Source organism: Crassostrea angulata, chromosome 6 (genome assembly GCF_025612915.1).
Source record: "Crassostrea angulata isolate pt1a10 chromosome 6, ASM2561291v2, whole genome shotgun sequence".
NCBI lineage: Eukaryota > Metazoa > Mollusca > Bivalvia > Ostreida > Ostreidae > Magallana > Magallana angulata.
Genome location: NC_069116.1, coordinates 33,948,514 through 33,968,775, shown reverse-complemented (window position 1 = coordinate 33,968,775; position 20,262 = coordinate 33,948,514). Strand labels below are relative to the sequence as shown.

Here is a 20,262-nt window from a genome sequence, read left to right as displayed (position 1 = left end):
TCCATAGATTGTCTTTGGTCAAAGGGTGTGCAGTGACCTTGAATAATTGAATGAGCGTTTGAAGGTCAAGGGTCAATGTCATATCAGAATACGTTAAGAAATTTCAAAGCATATTAACTCTCCCTGTCTTGCTCATACTTCACCGTGTCAACATGCAGCATAACATTTTGCTGTTTATTGACAATGAGATTAGCTGATGATTTTCTCAGCTGTTTTAAGTGAAATAAAACCAGAGAGCTGGCGATTTTCGATAATTTTATATATTTCATTAATAAGCAAATGCTGCAGAATCTGGTGGTTATGTCTCCGTTTTATGCATTTCTAAAGTATTGTAAATAATAAAAAACAGAAAAATAGAATTTGACCGAAATAGAAATGGTCAGGATTTGAAATGGTCAAAATTTATGTTTCCCTTTTAAATGTTTACAGTGCTTCAGTAAGGCATTTGTAATAGTCAACTAAAATTTGAGTGTCATTTGTCGTGTCTTAAGCGACAAACAAAGCTCATAATTCCATTGATCTGTCAGGTAAACAAAGCTTTTGTTAAAGTTTTTAATGTTGAAGTAAACAGTTTTCAACACAATGAAGTATTTATTTATGCTTAAAAAGAATTAGAAAACAGACAAATTAGCTTTAAAAACACATTTAATAGTTTGTTGAACCAATTTAAAAAAAACAACGCACGAGGCTTGTTAAACATGTAAAATAATTGTGAGCTCTGTAACTTGCTTATTACTCTCCGACAAATTCTCAAATTTTTGTTGATCATTGGAATTGCATTTCTAAAGCATTGTTAGCAACAAAAAAAACAAAATATTACCAAAATCCTAACCATGCCTCTTTATAGACATCGGTACAAAGTTGCTGCAAATCTTACTTTTCCATTAATCTGGTAATGCCGATCTGCAGTATATGAATTGTAAACTTTGAATTTCGTTTGAAACTTGATTCACATTCAATATTTGGTGAATTTTGACAAACGTCTACACTTTCCCTTAACATCCAAACATTCCCTTTAAAGAAATGATCGGCATGTGAAATCAGTTGTCAGCATAAACTGGTTTTTCCCCCAAAAGTACAACAAGCATTAGATAAGATAAATCGCGCGGTTTTGTTGCTTTCCGAAATGGCAAGGAACGAAGTATCTTTCATTAAGAAGACAAGGTGTACTTGCGAACAAAAGTATTACCCATTTAAAGAAACACAAAACATGCTTTAATCATTTTGTATACATTTTCAAATCTCAAGTCAAATACATTAGAATATTTTTCCTTAGTTATTAATGATACTATAATTAAATATTTACATTAACAAGCCGTCACATCAAAGTTAGCAAAGCATGAAAAGCATAATATGTGCGCAAATAGTGAAGTTTGCCGGATGCCTCATCCGGACAAAACTGATCAGACAAAACTGTGATCGGCAAAAGCTGATCACCAAAATAAATAACAATTTTCACATTATGAAATTTCTAGCAGTTAAAAGAAGAAGCCATATAATTGAATATTACTTTAACTCTGTATGCGTCATCCAAATATGGTCTACTTGCGACCGGTTATCGATAAATGGTTAAAAAAACACTTTGTATTCTCATTCATTTAAAAACAAAGGTATTGCGCATTTTACTGTAATGTCTGTATGCCTATTCAAATAATTTTGATTTTTTAAGCAAAGCGCACGCATTCAACATCAGGCAGGTACAAATAAAGAAGGATTGCCTATTGCAAGTAGGGAGGGATTGAAAGACAGGCCTACCCTAATAAGCAAATTACATACAAGCAAACATACAAACAAATTGATATACAAACGGTCCGGTTCCCAGTTATAACAACTCACTAGTATTTTACCGTGAAAATTAAAACAGTGTGTCAATAAATCAATATTGAACATTAAAAGTACAAGGATCAATGGATACACGTAATGGTATGAGAGTACAATCGTATATATAAATATATTAAACAATTCTGTTTGAATCTGGTTAGAGGCACCAGTTATTAAGAAAATCTATCGTGCAGTCTTTGTAAATTAATAAGCTGATGAAAAATACATTGGTAAATGGCAACGTTCAGCAATGGCAATCAATAATGTTAATTTAAGTTAAAATGGTCGAAACTAATTTTTACGATTATTGATATAATTTAGGATCACTGGTACTCAACTTTGACAGTCAAAAATAGTAGATAACCTTGACGAAATATTTTAGCAACACTGGTATATCGTAAAGAATAAAATTCAGTTAAGAGTAATTTGAATAATTCTTTCCTGTATTTTTATACATGTCTGTTTTTATAAAAGAGTTTGAAAATTGCTTTGTCCATCCAGCTCTATGAATTAAACATTGCGTTTAAAACTTGTGAAGTGAGACTCGTTTCTAATGACTATCCATAAACTACACTCGCACAGTTCGATCAATGTGTACCATTGATAGAATGAGATGGCAGGTATTTTATATCGACACCTTTATGTTCTATATCAAAGAAAACTAATACAATTTTACCAAAAGAAAATATCCAATTAGCTTATGCCTCTAAGGTTTTTGAAGTTTTTGAACGCACTAAGAGATTGGGCACTGCAAACAATTATTCATTACCATATAGAGGACATAATTATATAGAAAAATGATGGCTTTTAAACAACATTATGCTTAAGGGTTAGGCTCATCAACGTAGAAATTAAGTTATTGTGCTCGAACACACATTCGTTTGATGTCCCTGAATAAGAACCTAGCTTGCTGAATAATCACAGGAAGATCAAGCAAGACTATACCAGCCAGCACAATGGTGATGATGCCAGCCCCCAAGAACCCGGTGGCAACCGCAGACGGACGGTCATCGGCAGCGCTTATCTTCTTATTAACAAAGGAGCTTAGGTTTTTTGTTTCCATTTTCAGGATATCTTTGATTTCAGCCAGTTTCTTGCTCAGTTCTTCATACTGTTTGCGCTGGTTACTTTCCTTGGCCCAGTACTCTATCTTATCAAAATACTCACATTGACAAGGACACATAGCTGAAATAGTGAAAAATATACATTGTATAAGTATGATGATATCGGGAGTATTAAATTAGCAAATAATGAATTCCTAACACCAAAATTATCGGTAATTCTATTGTTATTGAATACATGCATATATCGATACATTTAAAAAATTGTCTTGGAAAATTCAATATATGCACAATTATCACCAACTCCTTACGTTACTGTTTGTCTTACGATATTTGAGTTTTTTGGACATGCTACAGTATATTTGATGTTTTACATTTATTATTGTTTTCAACTGTATCGTAGATGTGTAAGAAACTGTCAACTAAGTAGTGGCATAATTATCTGGAACGGTGTTTGATAATTCACATGTACGATGTGTAATTATCTTAAAGCATTTTATTGAATATTAAAATGGAATGTTTGGCGAGGCGAAAGGGCGAATATTAAACGGACGAATATACAATAAATTGTGCTTATAACAAAAACAGCGAAAAAGGAAATTATGTACATTGAAATATGTCCGTATGTGCTTTGACATCGATAAGAAATAAGTACTGAAGTGCTGACGGGAGTTGATTTTATCGATTATCATTTATTATAAAATTAACTTATCTTGCGTGGAAATTAGTTTCTAGTCTGCATTCAAATTACGTACTTTTTTTATAATATGAATTTTAATTAGACTTTTCAAACAATAATTTAGAGAAACCCCAAATTAATTATGTTGTGTTATATTTAAAGAAAGATTTCAAACTATGTTTTAGTAATCGAAACAATTCTAAAAATTGTATTGATCCAAGCACTATTGATATTGAACTCCAGTCTCGTTCAACCAGACGCTCATCTGTCTCCGTTAATCTCCGACAAGCAATAGAGCCTCTCTGTTTGTCGGAGATTTACGGAGACAGCCGAGCGTTTGGTTGCACGAAACACTATTAAACTCTGGCGTAGGAATACGTGATACTACAAACATATCTAAATTGTTCTTATTATATAAAATCAAAGTGTTTAAAAATAAGTTTTCTTGAAATTCAGTGCTTCAGCGTACATTACATAAAATTTTTCTATTAAATTCAAGAACTAAGACTTGTCAGTGGTGATGATTTGTGCTTAGGTTCAAACACTGTTTCACTTTCGGTTTGCCAGAGTAACTGTATAGAAGAGTTGATTAAAATCAAATCCCAAAAATGGCATGTTTACATTAAAAGATCTTAACCACTTAATTATAACAATTTGTCTATTGTCCCCTCCCGGATTAATGAAATACAATTTAATACAAATTCCACTATCTTTTAAAGTTAGTTAAAGCTTATTAGCCTGAAAAGAATCTACATACAACTTGTTTATAAAGATACAAACCATATTAAGTAGCATAACGCTAAATAAATAAATCTATCCATCTTTTTTCTATCTATCTATCTATCTATCTATCTATCTATCTATCTATCTATCTATCTGTCTGTCTGTCTGTCTGGTAAGAAAACAAATTGGTTTTCTCTCATCTAAACACTTACCATTATAAAAGCATATTAACAAATTCAAACCAGTTCTGAAATATTATACAATTCATACCATCTGTCGAAGATGTCTCAGAACGTGTTGTTTGCTCGTTGGTTGATGTTGTGGTGTATGCAGTTGACGTCATGTCCTCTCCCCCGGTTGTCGCTGTTGATAGTGTAGTTATTTTAATAACTAACATATTAAAACTAGAATGGTGTTTGATATTTTATATGAAAAATGTGTATATCATATACAGAATAAAAATTAAAATAAACGTCTTCAAAACGTTGTGTTGGTTATAAAAACAATATAACTATTTACATGCTTCTTAATACTATACAAATCATACCCCTTGTCACGGATGCTTCGGTACGTGTTGTTTGCTTATTGGTTGACAATGTCGTGTATGCGGTTGACGTCATGTCCTGTGCCCCAGTCGCCGTAAATATTGTAGTTGTTTGACTAACTAACAGCAAATAAGAGGAAAAAATATTAATGTGGCCATCCATTGTCGCACCCAAAAAAATCATCTTTGGTTTAATAAAATAATATTTTATTTCAATATTATTGCCGAGAATTAATAATGTGCCACAGGGGCCAAGCTCTTTTTGACATTAATATCAACGCAACCACAGACTTTTATTTATGGAAATATATATATATATATATATATATATATATATATATATATATATATATATATATATATATATATATATATATATATATATATATATATATATATATATATATATAAATTAATGTCAAAACGGGTTTGGCTCCTGTGTATTGTACGACAACACAAGAAGATATAACAGTTTGTCGATTGTCCCCTCCCGGATTAATTAGATACACTTTGAGTATAAAATTCCACTATCTTTTAAAGTTAGTAAAAGCTAGTTAGCCTTGAAAGAATCTACATACAACTTGTTTTTAAAGATACAAACTTTTTTAAGTAGCATAATGCTAAATAAATAATTAAATCTATCTATCTATCTATCTATCTATCTATCTGTCTGTCTGTCTGTCTGTCTGTCTGTCTGTCTATCTGTCTGTCTGTCTGGTAAGAAAACAAATTGGTTTTCTCTCATTTAAACACTTATCATTTTAAAAGCTTCATAAAAGATTAGAACCAGTTCTGAAATATTATACAAATCATACCGTATGACGAAGATGTCTCAGAACGTGTTGTTTGCTCGTTGGTTGATGTTGTGGTGTATGCAGTTGACGTCATGCCCTGTCCCCCGGTTGTCGCTGTTGATAGCGTAGTTGTTTGACTAACTATCAAAGTAAAACTGGTACGATATTTATAATTTTTATGAACAATGTGTATATTATATACAGAATAAAAATTAAAATAAACGTCTTCAAAACGTTTTGTTGGTTATAGAAAACAATATAACTATTTACATGCTTCTTAATATTACACAAATCATACCCCCTGTCACGGATGCTTCGGTACGTGTTGTTTGCTCATTGGTTGACAATGTCGTGTATGCGGTTGACGTCATGTCCTGTCCCCCAGTCGTCGTTGATATTGTAGTTGTTTGACTAACTAACATAGTAAACAAGAGAAAATATTGATGTGGCCATCCATTGTCGCCCCCCCCCCCAATCATCTTTTATAGTTTAATATAATAATATTTTTTTTCAATATTATTGCCGGGTATTAGTATTGTGCCACAGGGGCCAAGCTCTTTTTGACATTAATATCAATGCAACCACAAATCTTTATTATGGAAACATTGAAATTAATGTCATAACAAGTTTGGCTCCTGTGTATTGTGCGACAACACAAGAAGATAAAATGAGCACGTTTAGCTTATTAGTCCCTTACCGGTTTTCATCGGAGGGGACTATAGCTTTCCTCTGCGTCCGTCAGTCCATCCGTCCGTCTTTCCCTCCGTCTGTCTGTCCCACTTCAGTTTTCCACACTTTTTTCTTTATGCGTTTGAGGAATATTATGAAATTTGCTGACCGGTAGGGGGCGTGTATTGCTTATGCAATACAATACTCTCAGAATGCTTCTTTGAATAGGATTAATAAACACTATCCACAAAACCTCAATACCTGTATCAAGGGAGAGGGAAGAATTAAGGTGGAAGAGGGACAACATGTTGATAAGCACGAGCAAAATCCCCACCGTAATTATTTTTTGAATATTATATATATATATATATATATATATATATATATATATATATATATATATATATATATATATATATATATATATATATAAATATATATAGTTAAATCCAAAAAATATCGCAGTGTCCGGTTTTATATAAAGGAAATTTTAAAAATGTTAACACACAGACACATTTTAAAATTTAATTTTAAATTTTAAATAAATTTTAAAAATGTTAACACACAAACAAATGTTTGGAATTTTAAAAATGTGCTTATTTTACTCTGTTTTATATGTGTGTGTGGATTTTAAAGGTTTATTTTTGCATGCTCCCAAGTCTAAAATAAATGTCTTTTGTGAAAAAAAGTGTTTTGAGATGAGGAAGCCACCTGTTCGGTGCTGCGTGCCTGAAAAATTTTTTTTTGGAAAAAAAAATATCTTAAGGTAGTCCTATACTCGGCACTAAATGGGCTCAATCATTAAAAGCCTAGCTTTAAATGATAGATATGCATTCTAGCAATACATATACAAAAGAAAATATGTTTGTTTACATGCTAGTTTGTTTGCTATCACCTCTCAGACGGGTGTACCCCCTTGCAAAAATTAAAGACAATTATGAAATTTGCCAGACGTCCGTTTTTCCTAAAAATAATTACCAATTTTGGGAAAATTAGAACTGAACATACAAAATAGAGTATAAATATTTATCTTAGCCATATCTCATCAATAATTTTGCGCAAATTTTTGTAAGTTTATACGCTTTATGGACCTGATGTATCAAAATAGAATACAAAAAATGCAATGCTAGTATCGCGTTTGGTAATTTTTTTTACTATTTTATGGACTCAAACTTAAATTCATGGTGTTTATTCTATAGATTGACATCTTAGAAAAAAGATTTGGTAAAATAAATTATATGTTGACAGATTACTTTTCACGCTATAAGCTCTAAACAAAGTAGACCCTGACGAAAAAATCCGTAAAAATCACATTTTGCAACAGTTTTCTGCCTAGATCCGTCAACAATGTTAGATATCATTTGAATATTAATTAATTGACGATTGATTAAATTCGAAATAGCTTCTGTCTCTAAATTTAAACCGGTTTTAGTAAAAGAAAAATTCGGGGGGGGGGGGGGGGGTCAAAACAAAGAACATATAAGCATACCTGAGATCCCGGTTAATCAGATACTTCGTTTTTCATTTTACTTAAACAGAATCGAGTTTCTCAACATTAATCATTTCTATCTCTCATAGAATACACATATTACCGTTCTAATTGCTTATTATTGCCATTGTTTACAACAGCGATGTAGAGCAAAATCAATACCGGGTATCAAAAACGCTTTGTAAAAGTCGAACCAATATTGTAAAATCCGTATTATGACGTAGTGCGATACTCGGACTACTTTAAATCGATGGTCGCGGTCATTTTTTTTAAAGAGTATTTTAATATATCTTATTAAAAGAAATGCTCTGTATAAAAGTATAAGAAAATTATTATATAATATTGTAACACTAAAATATTGGCATTTCTCCTCTACTAAATCGTAGTTTATGGCCAAAGTTTTCATATTTCAGAGTTTAAGAAAAATCTGATTAATTTGTTGACCCTCCAGCCTTCTTTAATAGATGGAGAAGTTAATTGACTAATTAGACAATTAATTTTGTTTATTTTGTTCTAAAAAGAACTTGTTTGGTCTAAATATCTACGCCTGGCAACGAAACATTATTCCACTCTTCGGAACAAGTCACAATCTGTGAGAGACTAATTAAATTCAAAATTAAGAACCTCTATCTGATGAATTCTATTGATTAAACCAAGGTACACAACGTGTTATGAGTTAAAAGAAAATTGCTTATCGATAAATCATAACCCAAATGAATTCAAATGAAAATGAGCAGGTTTAAAAAACGTATATTTAAATGAAGATTATTCAGGCAGTAGTCACAGAAGATAACAATTTTTGAAGCAAACGTTATTTAAAGATGTCTTTATTTATAATTTACATCTTGAACTAAGAGACTGCATTACGCCAGATGAGAATTTTTCGTTGATTATATTTTGCCACATAAAAGATACAAGTTACCGTAATTAGTAATTATATTGCCCTTTGATAATGGGATTTCAAAAAGTGCTTTTTTGTTCGATCATTTTGTACGTGGCGGTTAAGATAAGATAAAAAAAAAAGAGGTTTAAAAAAAGTACCTGTCAACATCTGCGAACATTGTGTATCGGCTGAAAAAAAAAGATATTTCTCATATTATTGTGATAGGAGCTAAGATGATAGTCTTAAATTTTTTTTACAGGCTTAGAGCGTATAAACTTTTCAATGAAATAAATATGCTTAGGTACATGTATATAGGTAAATTCGTTGTACTTACTGATTTGTTGTATTACATTTAAATGTTCGACATTTGTGGTTATCACTACAAAAAATGAAAAAGTAATTAAATCCTTTCAAAACAAATTATAATACCATTTTATTTTGCATCTTTTGTTTTCATTATAAATATTCATCGTATGTTAAGGGGGCATGGTCACGATTTTGGTCATTTTTTTTATTATTATCTACAACTAGACTTTGACCCGTGCGTGCACGGGTTGACATTGCATATCGAACATTTACGAAATAGATACATCCACAGGGGCCAAGCCTGTTTTCACAATAATTTCAATGTAACCATTTATTATTAATGCCTCACATATACCCGTAATGTAACAACAAATTTCGAATCGCCCCGCAACGATTTTGGAGAAAATTAATGAAGAAGCATTGAAAATAACAGTCAAATTAATCATAATAAACCATTTTGAGACTGACTGTAAATACCTTTCATCTAAATATTTAATCCATATAATGTAAAAATTTTACACCTTTTTACAATGTACACGTTTGCTACAGAGACAATACACGGAACGCATTCTATCGTAAAACCGGGTCCGTAGGAAATAAATATATTTTTTTCATTTTAACGATAAAACAGTCTATACATTATATCTTCACTCTCCTAAGAGATACAGGAACACAAAAGTAGGCTAAGTACTAAGTAAATATGTATATTTGTTATTCTATAATTTCTCTCATAAGGAATCATAAAATTAATATATATGAACAGAATATATAGCAATTAAATTTCCAATGAAAATTTACACGTATGTATACTATCGCTTCTGAGTTTATTAATGCAAATATGATTTTATGGAAACATAAACTAAAGATCCCGTCAGTGTGAATGTATTGCGCACGCCCTAGATTGTAAAAACCAAAAACTCCAGATGATTTCCGGATTTTTTGAGGAATTTTCACTGATTATTAATTAGCCAAGCTTGATTGAGAAAAAATGAAAACAAATTGGTAATCTTCAAATACCAATGATGTTTAAAATATATAAAACAAAAGGCAATACTCTTCCGATTTATCGGTATTAAAGCTTAAATATTCGAGTCTATCATTTTAATAAGTAGTATAGATGCTTTAGAAATGCATTTCTATTGATCAAATCGAAAAAAATTATTTTTAATCAAAATCGTCACCATGCCCCTATAAATACGAATTTAATTTTCTAATGGCGTGATCAATATGAATGAATGAAAAGAATATTATGTACAGACTACTTACGCAAATAAGCGGTTTGATTTATACACTTTCCCGGTTCAACTGTAAAATTTGTATAAAAGTTAACGATAATGTATATCCTGTCAATTTATAAACTATATAGATTACACAAACACAAATGAGCTTTAAGAGCCAGTGCGCGGGATATCAAGAAATTTTTTGGCGGCATCCCATCATTCTTTTGTGTTCACGTAGTACAATGCCAAAAATGGCTGATCTTACATTCGAAAGTTGCGGTTTCGTGAGGTTTGTCGACTCGTTTTGAGTAAAGCACACGCTTTGGTGAGAACCAAAAGAACTTTTACAAAACTCGAGAAACGTAAACAAAAATTATGTGTTACGTCACAATGAGCTCAATATATTTCCCGCCACAAACGTAGAGTTGGATCAGCTGTTTCTCGCTTTTTCAGTGTAAAGTGCGATCGCTTGACTGATTAGTTTCTGTTTTAAACCTTTTATGGCTTAGATAAGGGGATGGTATACATGCTAGTTCCATGCTTGTTTTTCATATTAATGATAATCACAAAGTGGTGTGGAATAAAAAACAATATGTTTAGAATTACAGCCACGTCCTGTAATAAATAAAAAGAAAGGAAGACAAGTGAAAAGCTGTCAATGTGACAGCAAATCGGGTTTTCTTTTATGTGAACTGTCAACCCTGAATTAATAAACACTAGCTACCTATCGTATCCAGTGAAATGGAGTACCCTGTAAGCAATATTTTTCCAAAAAATGACTAATCACTTATCAGAAATCAAAATCCTAGCAATATGCACAACTCTGATATATGTACAATTGATCTGCAAAAGAACAAACTTCCTATCTTGAAAACTGTAGGAGGAGTTATCCGCACAATAGGGGTACCCTATATGCAATATTTTGCAAAAAAAATGACTAAGTTCAAAAGCTGGTATTTTTTTTTATCATTATCAGATTTCAAAATCCTAGTAATATGCACACCTCTGATATATGTACAATTGATCTGCAAAAGACCAATTTCCTATCTTGAAAACTGTAGGTGGAGTTATCCGTACAATAAGGGTACCGCCATTTTCACCATCCTAATAACCGGATTTTTCCGTTGGAAACTCTGGTTAAAAAATTAAACAGTTAAAATATCTATGTAAAAGTTGAATATCGTCAAACCTTTAGATGGCAATGGGTAATTAATTACACGCCTCAAAAGGAAAAGGGAATAAGCATACAACGTATACAAAATTAAACAAAGTAAAAAAAATATGAAACAGGTAAATAAAAATGAAAACTCCAATAACAACAAGGATATAAAGATAAATAATTCTGGAAAGCAATTCATTGTTTACAGATTTTCATTAACAAATTCTCTCCAAGTTTAAACATGTTTTTAGCTATGTGGGATGTTGATCCTGCTGCACTCGACCAACGGTGACACGGTAATACATATTACTGGTACATATTATAAATCATTATGTTTATGTAGAGTCTAATTAAGATAATAATAATTTGAAACTTTTGTTATTAGATACATTACTATTTCTACTGCAAAATCCAAATATCATCAAAATTGACCACTTTATGCGTTTTCATTACTCTATGTTTACATAATCACTGACACTTTGTTTGACTTAGATACCACATAGAATATTTTTAACACACATTTTGTAATGTGAAGCGATTTCAAATATGCAATTTGTAGCTCGTTGAGATATTTTAATAAAGTGCAATCTGAACATATAAAATGATAATATGAACTAGATACGATCTCGTTACGAGTAACGAGTAGGTCTTCCGTTCAATTTTTAAACGATGCGATTAAAATATCAATGAAATTTGAGATAACCACTCCATTTCAGATAATATATACCATCGTCAATATCCTTTAAAGTGCTTAACAAAGAGTTTTGCTTTTTCACATACAGCACATTAAAGATTTAAGATTTTAGTCCCCTAAAATCCCTAATTACGTCATCAATGGGTTTCAAAATATGTTTTACAAACTGATAATGTTACGATCAACAACTTTGTTTCTATAATGCATTACAAAATTTTGATAGTTTTTAAGGTATGTGTAATAGAGTCTACAAGTGTCTTGGTCCCTTATTCAAGAGGCCAGTCCCTATTTCTTGAGTTCATTCGAGAGGTCTCACGAATACTAACATTTTTTGTTCTAACACTTATCTAGAATTGTTATTAATGTTTTAGTTACAAATGGTTTGATATTTTAGGGGCCAGCCTTTTAGATCCCTAATGGGGACAGACATTGGTGTTTTGATTAATGGAATCGATTAGAATCATCAATGCAAACATTTTCTCTTCTACATGCTTAACAAAATAGGTCTCCTTCTCTAGATATATTGTTTGAAAGTTTAAGTACTTTGGCCCCTAAAATCCCTAATTACGTATTGAATGGGCAAAGCAATGATTTTACCTGAGAGATATTGTAACGATCAACAACTTTGTTTCTATAATGCATTACAAAATCTTTATCGTTTTTAAGTTATTTGTAATAGAGTTTACGAGTGTCTTGGCCTTTATTCAAGAGGCCAGTCCCTATTTCTTGATTTCTTTGAAAATTTCTTAAGAATACTAACATTTTTTGTTCTTACACCAATCTAAAATTATTGATCATTTTTGAGATACAAATGATTGGATATTTTAGGGGCCAGCCCTCTAGATCCTTAATGGGGACAGACATTGGTGTTTTGATTAATGGAATCGATTAGAATCATCAATGCAAACATTTTCTCTTCTACAATGCTTAACAAAATATGTCTCCTTCTCTAGATATATTGCGTCAAAGTTTCAGTACTTTGGCACCTAAAAATCCCTTACTACGTAATAAAAGGGCGGGGCACTGATTTTACTTGATATATATTGTTACGATTAACAACTTTGCGTCTATAATGCATTACAAAATCTTTATCGTTTTAAAATTATTTGTAATAGAGTTTATGAGTGTCTTGGCCCCTAATTTAAGGGCCCAACCCCTTTTTTTATTATTTTGTTGGAAAGAACTTCTGATTATCTACTACTTTTATTATATATGTCTTAATAAAATATCAAGTGATAAAAAGATACAGATCAAAAAGTGTGAAAAGTTTGATTCGAAATTCGTACCCAATTTTCGAGCCTAGGCGAGCTCAAAGAAATGGCGCTACTGGCGAAAAAAAAAATGCATTGTGCACAACTCTGATAGTCTTTATGTCTGCACAAAGTTGGTCGTAAAGACTTACAAAATCGGCCGTAAATCGGAACCGGAAGTGCCGATTTCAAAAATTCAAAAAACCTCTAGAATTATGACAACTGGCAATCATCTGTGAAAAAATGGTTGAAATCGGCCGAATAGTTTTTGAGAAATCGCGTGCACAAAATTCCTGGAAAAAAATAATAATAACTAGATACGATCTCGTTACGAGTAGGTCTTCCGTGCAAATTTTAAACGATACGATTAAGATATCAATGAAATTTCTGAATTCCACCTCAAACACTCCCTTTCAGATAATGTATACGATTGTCAATATCCTTAAAAATGCATAACAAAGTGTTTTGCTTTTTCACATTTTGCATATTAATGATTTAAGTCTCGTCCCCTAAAATCAATAATTACGTCATCAATGGGTGTGGCAATGAGTTTTACAAACTGATATTGTTATGATCAACAACATTGTTTCTGTAATGCATTACAAAATTTTGATTGTTTTTAGGTATGTGAAAAAGACTTTACGAGTGGCTTAGCCCCTAATGTAAGGGGCCACTCCCTTTTTCTTGAGTTCATTCAAAAGGGCTCACAAATACTAACAATTTTTGTTCTTACAAGTATCTAAAATTGTTGTTCATTTTTTTATACAGATGATTGAATATTTTAGGGGCCAGTCCTCTCGATCCTTAATGGGGACAGACATTGGTATTTTGATTGATGGAATCGATGAGAATCATCAATGCAAGCATTTTCTCTTCTACTATGCTTAACAAAATATGACTCCTTCTCTAGATGTATTCCGTCAAAGTTTAGGTACTTTGACCCCTAAAAATCCCTAATTACGTAATAAATGGGCGAGGCAATAATTTTTTCCTGATAGATATTGTTACGATCAACAACTTTGCTTCTATAATGCATTACGAAATCTTTATCATTTTTAAGTTATTTGTAATAGAGTTTACGAGTGTCTTGGCTCCTCATTTAAGGGGCCAGCCCCTTTTTCTTGATTTCTTTGAAAATTTCTTAAGAATACTAACAATTTTTGTTCTTATACCCATCTAAAATTGTTGATCATTTTTGAGATACAAATGATTGAATATTTTAGGGGCCAGCCCTCTAGATCCTTAATGGGGACAGACTTTATTGTTTTGATAAGTGGAATCGATTTAAATCATAAATTCAAACATTTTCTTTTCTATGATGTCTAACAAAATATGTCTACTTCTTTAGTTATATTGCGTCAACGTTTAAGTACTTTGGCCCCTAAAAATTCCTAATTACGTAATAAATGGGCGTGGCAATAATTTTTTCTAATAGATATTGGTACGATCAACAACTTTGCTTCGATAATGCATCACAAAATCTTTATTGTTTTTAAGTTATTTGTAATAGAGTTTACGAGTGTCTTGACCCCTACTCTAAGGGGCCAGCCCCTTTTTCTTGAGTTCGTTCGAATGGTCTCACAAATACTAACATTTTTTGTTCTTACACCTATCTAGAATTGTTGTTTATTTTCGAAATAAAAATGATTGAACATTTTAGGGGTCAGTCCTCTAGATCCTTAATGGGGACTGACTTTGGTGTTTTGATTAATGGAATCGATTAGAGTCATCAATGCAAACATTTTCTCTTCTACAATGCTTAACAAATATGTGCCCTTTTCTAGATATATTGCGTCAAAGTTTAAGTATTTTGGCCCCTACACAATCCCTAATTACGTTATAAATTGGTGTGGCAATGATTTTACCTGTTAAATATTGTTACGATCAACAACTTTGCTTCTATAATGCATTACAAAATATTTATCGGTTTTAAGTTATTTGTATGAGAGTTTCCGAGTGCCTTGGCCCCTAAATAAAGGGGCCAGTCCCTTTTTCTTGATTTTGTTGGAAAGAACTTTTGATTTTCTACCACTTTTGTTATATATGTCTTAACAAAATATCAACCGATAAAAAGATATAAATCAAAACGTGTGAAAATTTTGAACAAAAATTCGTACCCAATTTTCGTGCCCAGGCGAGCTCCAAGAAATGGCGCCACTGGCGTAAAACAACATAATAGTGCACAACTTCAAACTATAGACTACATATTCTGAAAATTTCATATCTCTGATAGCTTCTGAGATCAGCTCTGCACAAAATAGGTCGTAAAAATATACAAAATGGCCGAAAAATCGGTATCGGAAATGATGATAACAAAAATTTCGAAAACATATACATGTAAAACTTAGATTACATCGCATCATCTGTGAAAAAATAGTTGAAATCGGTCCAATAGTTTTCGAGAAATCGCGTGCACAAAATTTGGAAAAAAAAATAAAAATAAACAGTAAGAAAACAATAAGGTCTTCCGTTTATAATATATTCCTTAATAATATAAATTCATTAGTATGTTAACTCGATTTTTCTCTAGACGTGAGCATTAAACGAATCAAATAAATGTCATGGAGTCATCTAGTATAGAAAATCAATCAATGCATCAATTAACCTGTGTGAGAATTTTAAAAAATCTTAACGTCATTGTACTGAATTTAAATATGTTAACAATAAGTTGAATAAATCGGGGGTAAAGAAATGAGAATATAAGTAAGGACCTATTGCAAATGACAACTGAATTGATCTGTAGGGGATTTCCCAGAAAAAAAATCACTTTTGAAAATCAAATTAAAAAAAATTAATATTTTCTATAGTACATTTTTCGAATTTGCATTTTGAACCTATATAGCGTATAATTGCTCTTGCAATTTTATTATTAATCTTAAAAGTTGGAAAAAACAACTATATTTCTGCATGGTTTATGGCCTGGATATCCTTCAGGACCGGCCTGCCCCTAAAAAGGTCTAAAATATTTTGATAGGTTTTGTTCAAAGGAATAAATTGAGATAGTGTTTTGGGGGGCACGTACCCTAGCCCTGGGGTCGAATTTTGCAAACCGACAAAAATTACAGAAACTGATTTCTATAATATTAGTTTATATTTACACCAGAGAATGTAAGTTCTGGATAGCTCAGTAGGTTAAACCGCTAGCTATATTTCTCAGGATGTTTTTGTGCCCTTGTTCGATTTCAAATGTGGGCGTACTTTTTTTTTTTAAATTAACAGCATTTGTAAACATCTTTTCTTTTTCATACAAAATATTATGCATTTTGTATATTTAACTTCGATCTTCTTCTTTAAATGCATACCGATGGTAAATGTATATATATTCTGATTACTTTCTGAAAACACCAAAGACGTTTTTCTCCTACTTTTAATTCAATTGAAATTTTGTCTTTAAGGTTTCATCTCAAATCGTAACCTGACATACTCATACCCAGGTCATTCCGTATCCAGAATTCAAATTGATCATCAAAATAAAAAAAAAATAAGTTACCACCAATAACTAATTCAATAAAAACAAAAGCTAATCAAAACTTAATTTTGTAGACATCATAATCTTTGACAGACACATTGTAAAATATTTCCCCATTCTAATCCCTCCCACCCCAACCCACACCCAAAAGAAAAATGTGTAAATCATTCGAATATGCATTATAGATACTTAAAATTTATGCATAATAGGAAGTACTGATCTGCATTCACAATCATAGATATGATGCATTGGACACTAAATGTAAGACATTTGTCAGACAAACTCAGATTAAATTATATACCCTGGTATGTACAATATAAACAAAGGACATAATTTGCAACTTATGATGTGAATTAGCCAGCCTGAGGGTATCTCAATTCTCTAGTTTTAATGCACAAATCAATCACTGAATGTTTAATAATTCAGTGTTTGAATGACAAATTTTAGTGAATTTAGGGACCAAAAATAATCTTATTATTTGTCCATACAAGTGAACAATTCTCGAGATATATTGGTTTTCTTATTTAGGAAAATATGTATACATTACTCTTTATTTAATGTTTTATGCATACATTTAAAATAAGGGAGTAAAACGTTAATATACTTCATGCTGAGAAATTATCCAGAGATCTGCAATGTAGATACTACATGTAGCTGCAGCCAAGTATTATCCAATATACATGTATGTATAAATTACTTCAGACTAGACAGTAAGACATTAAAATAATATACTTGTATATTGATAGAATCAAAATAACAACAACAACAACAACAAAATGCAGCTAAATTCTATCCTAACATTTTTTGCTTAGTTATTAGTTATTCATAAATACCCCTACCTTCGCTAGCCAATGGTGTGTGATCTACAAGAGCGGCGCGGGTCAGAAACCCTTGGCTTACGAAGATGAAATATTTCAGGGTTTAAACAATATTGATTTACATACCAGAATGAAAATTTGTTAACAGGTTTTTGTATTTGAATTTCCCCTCTCTCTCTCTCTCTCTCTCTCTCTCTCTCTCTCTCTCTCTCTCTCTCTCTCTCTCTGACTTGTTCGGCTAAAAAAGCGGCTGTTAAAAATCTATGGATATTTGTATAGCAAATTATATAAAATAAGATCTGGATGATAGCATTTGAAAATTGTGTGGGGTGCTCCAAGAAACTTCCGAATGAAAAAAAGATAAACCTCCATAAGAAATCTGTTTTTCGTTCCTGTGAAAATCTCTGACTAAAACAAAGACGTTTTAATGAAGGATTTCAATTGTAATTCTTTTAGCTGTATATGTTTCTATAAAAATCGTCAAAATGTGATGGAAACAGTAGCTTGGGACAGACTATAGTCTATGGCATATTAGGGCTTGAACAATTTAACAAGCAATAAGATTAGAGTCCAAACAAAACAATATATGAAATGACAGGCCAGAGATGATGAAAGGGCATCTACTGATCTAGCCCCATTTATATTGGCTTCGCCCTCCAAACGGTTACACCGTAAAACATATTACTGAAAAGAGTTCAGCTGAATATACGATGAATGACGAAGAACGCCTAATAAAATCCTTCTACATCTTCCTGTTAGTTTTGTTAAAAAACTAAGGCGACGTGCATTATTTGTAGCAAGGAGTCAAAGGATTTGTAACCTTTTAAATCGCGTCACGCGATACTTACGATAGTTACTAATATGTCCCTGGTTATAAATAAACGCATATCAAGAACATGTATCGTATCATAAAAAGTAAACTGAAAATAAAATTTAAAGATATATATAATCAAGTTAAAAAAGCGACCATAATTCATACTCTTCGGACAACGATTGTGAAACTTTCTTTTCAATCACTATACATTATGAGAGCTAGAACCTAAGAGTGTATGGCCTTTAATCAAGATGTGGAACAAATATCGATATGTTTTTTGTAAAGACAGAAACCAATACCGGTCCTATAGGTCAATATAATTGTTACTCGCAATAGATCCTTTTATCTTACTTCTATAAAGAATAAAATAACAAATTCGACATAAATTCAACTATTTACACTAGAGTCGTTGACATGGTAACAACTCTAATTGGCCGATTTATGTATCGGTTAAGGAGCATTTCGTACATTTCCAAAAGTTTTACAACAATTAACAAGAACCCCCCCCCCCCCTTTCAGTTTTCACTTACGACTAGAACAGGCACCACAGATATCCGAAAAGGATTGGAACTCAGAAGTAAAACTTCTTAAACCAGCAAACGAGGTACGATACCATTGCAATGGGCTGCTATAGCAAAAACATAAGTCTTCCTTGTTGCAATTTCCAAAAAATTCATAACTTTCACAGTCTGATGGTATAGCTAAAAAAATAATTAAATAATTATATATAATACAATACACAAATCCTTTCTTAAAAATTAAATTTGGAAAAATATATGTATAAAAGCTTTATCTTACATTCTCCCCATGCACTAATTACATCAAATTTTATAACAGACAGCAGTATACTTATGATCCGCAAATTGCTTCCCATTGTCGTCTTGAGTCGGCTAACACTATTTCACAAATATTTTACGAAGCAATGTGAGATATTCAGCTGAGATAACTGGTATTGATTTATTCCACAACGGATGAATGAACAATGCAAATGCAATAAAGATGCTTAAACAATAGAGTAACGTAAGCCAAGTGTAAAGAACAACATGTTATATTGTCAATGTATCGCATGACACATCTATTTATTTTTGTCTGGCAAAAAGTGTTTATATTAATAAACGTTTTTTTTCTCTCATTGTTGTGCGTTTATTTCTTTAAAAAAAGCATAATGCATAATCGAATGCTTGATTAATTAATCATAAATTTTAGAATTACAAATATTTTTCATAATGTTAAAATTTTTGGATTTACTTTTTCCTCCAGAGAACATAATTCGATGACCAATTTTTATACAATGAATACTTTCCTAAAAAGAAACATGCATTACATATAACATAATATTTACATTCGGAGTATATTTCCCCTTATGTTTGAATTGGAAATCTACAACGTGAATACACAGGAACAGAATGAATAATTTATAAAATATCGATTGCTTAATTTAAATTTCCCGCCGCTTTAAGAGCTGCCATTAAACTGTAATATAATTTATTACGTTACAGATGGACACACATACGGACGCACAAGGTGATTCCTATATAACCCTTCCCTCAAAACGTATTTGCGACAAAAAGTGCTGTATCCGACCAGCGATAATAATGCCTGATGTACCAATGAGCAGTTTAACTTACAGCAAAGAAACTAATACAGTATTTGGCATGTTGCAGTGTTTAAAAAACCGTTTAAAAAGCATCCAATAAAAAGACGTGTCTATTTTAAAATGTTTATCATTTACACATCTACTCTTTCTGAGTAAAATAATCTCAAAGTTGGTATTTCTCAATATTTTTTTTAAATTACGTAGATAAATAAACTTTTCTTAACTTGTATGGTAATTTTTTTTTAATGTAAAAACATGATTGCAGAACATAC

General features: G+C 31.6%; 1 protein-coding gene across 1 annotated transcript; it reads right to left on the bottom strand.

Annotated features, from left to right (window-relative positions):
- Nucleotides 1–698: 698 nt before the first annotated feature.
- Nucleotides 699–19,283, bottom strand: LOC128187267 (uncharacterized). The gene is made up of 10 exons (XM_052857580.1): nt 19,192–19,283; nt 18,924–19,094; nt 10,236–10,274; nt 8,998–9,042; nt 8,822–8,851; nt 5,921–6,037; nt 5,644–5,763; nt 4,832–4,948; nt 4,555–4,647; nt 699–3,006 (listed from the first exon to the last, which is right to left on the bottom strand). Exons 1-10 carry the CDS (start codon nt 19,265–19,267, stop codon nt 2,678–2,680), a joined length of 1,137 nt encoding a protein of 378 aa, XP_052713540.1. The 5' UTR covers nt 19,268–19,283; the 3' UTR covers nt 699–2,677.
- Between the last annotated feature and the right edge of the window lie 979 nt (nt 19,284–20,262).